At 38.9% G+C, this 7,061-nt stretch overlaps 1 protein-coding gene across 2 annotated transcripts in view; it reads left to right on the forward strand.

Moving 5' to 3' along the window:
- The first annotated feature begins 344 nt into the window (after positions 1–344).
- WDR35 (WD repeat domain 35) overlaps positions 345–7,061 on the forward strand; it is a 52,524-nt gene continuing 45,807 nt past the window's right edge. For both annotated transcript variants that reach the window (XM_010566639.1, XM_010566638.1), the window contains exons 1-6: positions 345–438; positions 1,141–1,258; positions 1,997–2,068; positions 4,211–4,303; positions 5,784–5,912; positions 6,132–6,265. In XM_010566639.1, the coding sequence (XP_010564941.1) occupies positions 415–438; positions 1,141–1,258; positions 1,997–2,068; positions 4,211–4,303; positions 5,784–5,912; positions 6,132–6,265 (570 nt within the window). In that variant the 5' untranslated portion in view covers positions 345–414. The remainder of the gene's footprint in view (positions 439–1,140; positions 1,259–1,996; positions 2,069–4,210; positions 4,304–5,783; positions 5,913–6,131; positions 6,266–7,061) is intronic.

The following is a 7,061-nucleotide window of genomic DNA, read 5'->3' on the forward strand; positions in this document are numbered from 1 at the left end:
TTACCCGTGCTTCCTACCCAAGCTGAGCACGACCGTTAACCACTGTGCCGGGGCGGGCAAAACCCCCCAGCCCACCTCCCCGCTCAGGGGCCCATCCTCCGCCGTCCCTGCCGGCTGTCAGGCGGTCTGTCAGGCAGGGAGGGAGGGAGGGAGGGAGGGACGGACGGACGGCGCCTCAGGGCTGCCGCCGCCTCAGCCGCCGCCTGAGGGGCGGCAGCACGTTAACGGCGCCTTTCTTCTCCCGCGCCCGGAAGTAGAGGAGCGCGGGCCCGGGGGGGCGGGAACTTCCGGCGGCGGTTGCCAGGGTGACGCGGTTACCAGGGAGGCCGCGCTGGGCCCGCCATGCCGCGCCCCGCCGGGCCGCCGTGAGGAGCGGGGTCGGGTCGGCCGGCGCCCCTCGCCCGCTCCGCCGGGATGTTCATCTACCTGTGCAAGAAGGTGCTCCTGGGGCACGGAGGAAAGCCGGGGCGGCGGGGGGGCAGGCAGCCCTCGGGGCAGGCGGAGTTCTCCGCTCCCCACCACGGAGCCCCCGGGGGTTGGGACCGCGGAGGCCTCGGGGCGCCGAGGGGACCCCCGGGGCGCTGAGGGGACCCCCGGGGCTCCCTCCCGCCGCCTGCGGCCGCTGCGGCTCTGCTGGCGCCGGTGGTTGCGGCCGTGGGCTTGGTCCCGGTCCCTGCCCGGAGTGCTGCCCTGCTCTGTCCCGCCGGCTCCCTCCCGGCCTGGGTTTGGGGCTTGGGGTTTTTTTGGCCTTCAGGTGTCTCCTGAGCAACTGCTGCCCTAGGAGACTTTCGACGTCGCTCTTCAGCTGGAGAACAGCTCGTGGCAAGGCCCAGTGCACTGCGTGGTCCCTCTCGCCTGTTTTGTTCCTCATGGTGCCTTCTCTGTGCACCTTTGAAGATGTCCTGTTATTATTATTTACAGCATATGTTAGATTTCCTTTTCCTCAAGTGTTGTGTTGCACAGTTTCACTAGTGCTTGTAATTATAGTTGTCGTCTGTCTCTTTTTGCGTGTACTGATCTGTTGATAGAAATAAGTATATCTTGTGTGCTATCATAGGTGTCTTTGAGGTGTTCAAAAAGAGTATTTTAAAATAAAACATTCTTACAACTGTGTGGAGATGCAAAATATTTCTTTTTCAGATTGCGATTCCTGGTAACATTCGATTAAGATGTATTTCCTGGAATAAGGATCAAGGTTTCATAGCCTGTGGTGGAGAGGATGGGTTACTGAAAGTTTTAAAATTAGAAACACAGACAGGTAAATTTTTTTTGTTTTTTTTTAAGAACAAAATCCACCATACTTCACAAAGCATGACTCCTTCCACAAGTTACTTGACAATATTGCATACTTTTTAAATCTATACATAGATAGTTCTGTATTTGCATAAACATCGAATATGCTGTCACTTCCTTTTGAACACTGTTTTCCTCCAGCTTGTCTTGCATGGCACATGTAATTTGTCTACCTCTTATATCTGCTGAAGTTGTCTTCAGTGCTGATTCTTTTTCAGGGCATGTGTTTAATGCTTGTTCTTTTTGTATAGGCTTCCAGTTTATTTTGGAATTTACTTCATTATTTCTCGATTTTGTTTGAATGTTCTCTACCATCTTCATTATTTTGGGGACAAAGCTGTGTATTTTTTTTTTTTAATAAATATGTTCCAAGAAGAGTAAAATCTAATATATTTTCAAATTCTTTTAAACCTTTTTCTGAATGTAACAAAATGTGATAGCGATAGTTGTTATGGTGTTTTTTGTTGTTGTTTTCCTGAAAAACTGCTAGACCATAAAGACTATATGAGTTTGGATGACAGATGTGAATAGCAAACACATTGAACTGAGGGGTGGAAAATTCATCCTGCAGTTACAATATATATACTTTTTGGTGAATAATTTTATCTGTTTAAATAGTGATTAGAGCTGCAATATTCATAGAGACGTGGTAATATGTATTGCTTTATTAGGTTTATTTTATAGCTATTTTTGTTATTTTTAGATGAAGCAAAAATAAAGGGACTTGCAGCTCCTAGCAATCTTTCTGTGAATCAAACTCTTGAAGGTCATAGTGGTAAGTTTCTTTGGGCATTTAATATACTTCTGATTAGAATAAAAAATACGAGATTTTGTGAAGTTGATAGAGTAATTTTGCTATGACTTTTTATTATAAGCCTGAAATAAAGACTATCAGTATTCAACTCAGGTATGTAACAGCTTGGCTATCTATTTTTCGCAAGTTATCTGATGAACGACCTACAGTCAGTTGTTCATGATCTGTGAGTGAATTACTGGGTTGAGAATCAAACTGGTCTAGCCTTACTTAAGTTCTCCTGGCTGATACTGTATGAGTGATACAGGACACATGCTGCACAAAACAAGCTCTGCTCTGCCTGTTATGATTTAAAGTTTTGCTTACAGATTTTGCAAGGTTACATCTGTGAACTTTGACATTATGGCCTAACCTGTGTTTTGTTTTACCTCAGGCCTTGCTTTTTCCAAATTATTTGGTCCCCATTCATTATCCTGAGAAGGAAATACTGATTTCTATTTAAGTGGATGATTCTATTGTGTGTGTTCTATTACAGAGGGACTTCTTTTTCTTTTTAGTCATGCAGTGCTGCTGGTATAGTACTTGTAATCTCTGACTTCAGCATGGTTAATCTGGAAGTGCTACTCATTTGCATGGGACTGGAATATATTTTTAGGTGTTTACTTAAAAGATCATGATAGATTTGCTCCCATAGATTTGTTCACTCTACTGCCTTGGTAGATGACAGATAAAGAATGCTTTATAGCAGAAGAGAAAAGCTAAACTGATGGGCAGTTGATGCTGGAATTGCTCAGTTAAAGAAACAATGATGTCCTACTGTGGTTTAAAAAAAAAAAAGGAGAACAATTTGCTCTTTCACTGTATATTAAAGTTTTAAACTCTGTACGATAGGCTAAAATCAGACATGAGACTAAAAGCCTTCTTAAGCATTTTTTCTAGCAACATGTGTGGATAAGCCTGTTGTTTTTTGTTTTTGTTTTTTTAATAGTGTCCTTGAGATTTGCTTACATGTTATAGTAGCTTTAAATTTTCTTCTGAAGAAATCGAAGTTAGTTCGGTGAACCTGATCTCTGTCTTAAATATATCTTCATTTTCCCTTTATTGAGAAATTACAGAATGTGTACATATGTAGACTGCAGTATAGTATACAGACAAAGTTTAGCGAGTTTAGAAAATGGGCTAGAGAAGGATAATGTGTGAATACAGGGAAATTAGACAGGGAGGAATTAAATTCTTATGTGACAAATGTTACATGGTCATCATCCGTGGACAGTGGGATATGAAGAGAATGCTAAAATCCTTACATTTTTTGAAGAAATGGTCTTTTTATGAGGATTTGCAATTGAAACCTGTCAACAGTCATGTTATTTTAGGGGCCTGGTTAAATATGATAAAAAAAAATGAATTGTGAGGAATTGATTTAGTGGATATTTTGAATGGATGTCTTCAATTCTGAAATAGATTACTGTTACTTCAAAAATCCCTGACATTCAGGATATCTTTGATTGCATCTGTTGGTAAAGTTCATGACTGAAATGCTGAAAAATTGAAAGGATACAGAAGAAATGGATGAGAGGGCATGAAAGCGTGTGATGCTTGAAGTGGCCAAGTTCATATCCAGTGTTGACCTGATGAAATTAAGACCTGATGAAATAGAAGCAGTTTGAAGATGTTTCAAGTCAAGTCAAATATTTATGAGTAGAATCCCATATGAGACTTGAGGGTCTGAAGGAATTGTGTGTGGAGTGCTCTTTTTGGTAGTTGTGAGGGAGAGTTTGTTTCAAAAGTGCAGCACTACTGAGGATCAAACTACGAAGAGGAAGAAAAAAGCAAAACTTCTTACGACAGTAAAGTTTTGTCAGCTTCCCGTACTAGCACGTCAGAGGCAGTCAGAAACCACAAAACTATGATTTGGGTTTTGTGTATTGAAGCAATATTCTGAGCAGAGTGTGGAGAGGGTGTTACTCAGGTGGGTGAATACAGAAGCAAAAGGAGCCATTTAGCAGAACTTTGAAAGAGGAAATGAGTGATAAAGGAAGAATGCCTAAAACTAAACCAAAGTCAGCAGTACAAATTTCTGAAAAGCTCCAGATTAAGTTGAATATGGTGGTTTTTATTAACTTATTTAAATGGTGTAAATAAAAAATTCGTATTGTTTACTAGGTTCTGTGCAAGTGGTGACATGGAATGAACAGTATCAAAAACTAACTACCAGTGATCAAAATGGACTCATCATTGTGTGGATGCTGTATAAAGGTATTCTACAGGATAAATTTAGATGGGATAATAGTCTCTATTTTGTGAGAAGTCTTTTTTTCTTTTTTTTTTTGTTCAGCAATTTTTACAATTCTTTTTCAGACTTTTTATTTTGCAGACTGTAAAGCTCAAAATAGATTTAAAACAATTTCCAAGTTTTTATTGTAATACTTGTCTGCATTTTGCGTAGTGTAGTCACATATAAAATGGCATTTGTTCTGCAGAGCTACCTTAGGAGAAGATATCAGTTTTTAGCCATATGCTTGGTAAACTGCTCTAAATTTCTTATTTTCTTATCTCTGTTACTTTATTCCCTTAGAGGAAAATACTATATTGAATAAAAAAAGAAGCAGTGCTTCTTTGTGTAGGTTCTCTTCTGGGTATCATTGTAATATTTAAATAGTGTTGCAAAGTGGATCAAGCACACACATATTGGTAGAACTACAAGAACTTAGCAAACCTGCTTGGAACATCACTTAAATACTTTCATAAAAACAATCTTTAGAAATGTTTAATTAAGGCAATGAACTAATATGACTAACCAATGTACTGCTTTAATTGGCTTTTATTGTTCTTGATCTTTTCACACATACATGTGCTTCTTTGGTACACTTAAATTCATTTGAAAGCCGGCAGACCTCTCAGTCAAATTAACAACTTTACAACACATGTGGGAAAGGGAAAGAAAAGAAAGGCTTTTCTTTTTCTCTTGGGGATTTTTGTTTAATGGAAAATGGAAACAAATCTCAGTTTCTCATTCTGCCTGATATGACGTGGCTACTGTCACATAAATCATCTCTTAGTTTTGGAAAAGAACCAGTAAATTACTTAATACATATTCCTATCAAAGGAGGCTGTTCCTTTCATTTATGTTTCCTAGTGTATTCTTGTCAGCTCTGAAATTATGTAAGCACAAATCTCTTCCTACAAGGGCCCCTCTCGGACTTTGGTTCCCCTCTCCGATTTCTTGTTTGTCAGGTTCTTTTTGGAAATAAGTAGCTCACGTCTGCACACTGGGTTTCACAATAATTACGTCTGTGGAGTCTGGGGGACACTATAGTGTAGTCTTGCTAGAGTTTTACTGAAAGGGCAGAACAACTTTGGTTTTAATTCCTTTCCAAAACTGATTGCTTGTGTCATTTTTTTGGTGTGTATTACATTGCAGACTCATGTAACCTACTATCTCATGTTTACTTATAAGCAGACCATTCTCAGGTTTCTCCATTTCATTGAACACCTGAAAAAAAAAAAGTTCTGTGGTAACTTTTGTAAACTTTTTGTGTGTCTGTATTATATTTGTGGTTTTTTTTAACAACTTCAGGAATTCCTATTGCTAAGAAATGTCATTACCATCCTATTTCCTATCTTTTTAATTGAGAGTAATTTTACTCTTTGAATTCAGTGATTAGCGTGTACCTTGAATCCACTAAAGGATTATCAAATCAGAAGTGTAACTCAGTTTTTCATTCACTACTAATAGGTGCTTGGTATGAAGAGATGATTAACAATAGAAATAAATCTGTTGTTCGAAGTATGAGCTGGAATGCTGATGGTCAAAAGATTTGTATTGTGTATGAAGATGGAGCTGTGATTGTTGGATCAGTGGATGGTAAAATTTAAGCTCTACTAATTGTTGTGGTATTACATAGCTTTTGTTTTCAGTATTATGTACATAGTGGCTCTGTTTCTCTAGATAAATACAATTAATAGTTACTTTCTAATTGTTGCTTTGACTTTCTTTAGCTGCTTTAGCTTTTATATTGGTAACTTGCATCCTATTTTTAATTTTGTGGTATGTTTATTAAGTACATTCAATGTTCTGTTACAGGCAATCGCATTTGGGGAAAAGACTTGAAGGGTACCCACCTGTGCCACGTGGCCTGGTCCTCCGATAGTAAAGTTTTACTCTTTGGAATGGCAAACGGAGAGATTCACATTTATGACAATCAGGGAAATTTTATTGTAAGTTCATGGTGATATAATAAAGGTATTAACTTCAACAGGCTTAAAAACTTCCTCTTAGTTTATTTCATGCTCGTTTGTTTAGTTGGTGGACTTTAATACTGAGACAAGGTCTTGTGCACAAAGTTTTTATGCAAGATTCATGCAGCTGCAGCTTTTTAACATAAATATTTATTTCTTGGTAGCTGAATGAATATCACATCAACTAATGCCTTTTTGCCTTGCAATAGTTATTGAAAATGTAAAAATATGTATGGTGATACTAATTAAATTAAATAACACTCATGTTGAAAGTACTAGCGTGCTTTTAGAATAAGGCAGTAGTTTATTTTCCTATTGCTCCTGTCATTCTTTATTATATAAGGAATGTTACCTGCTTCAGAGAAAACCTGGTAATAAGTGGAAAAATGAAGGGAAGTAACTATAATATTGCTGCATTCCTACAACTGTGGTTTACTTATTTATTTTTATCTACTTATTTGGATTATTGGAATATGACTATGACAAAATGCTAAACAGAAGTAAAACACTCACTTTGAAGGGAGCAATGTATTTGGAACCATGTTCTTGACTTTTAGATGCCTGTTATGGTGAATTTTCTCCTCCTTTTCTTTCCTTCCCTTCCCTAAGAAAGTATCTGTTACTCTTCCCATATTCTTTTCTTTAAACCCCTCACTGTATCTTTCTTTCTTCCCACTGTGTGATCAATGGTGTTTCTAGCATGTGCTGTAAATTCCTGAAATTCTTTAAATAAGTTGTTGTAGATTCTCCTGCGCCCCCCCCCCCCCCCCCCCCC

This window comes from Haliaeetus leucocephalus, unplaced genomic scaffold, assembly GCF_000737465.1.
Source record: "Haliaeetus leucocephalus isolate CR32 unplaced genomic scaffold, Haliaeetus_leucocephalus-4.0 Scaffold217, whole genome shotgun sequence".
NCBI classification, from domain to species: domain Eukaryota; kingdom Metazoa; phylum Chordata; class Aves; order Accipitriformes; family Accipitridae; genus Haliaeetus; species Haliaeetus leucocephalus.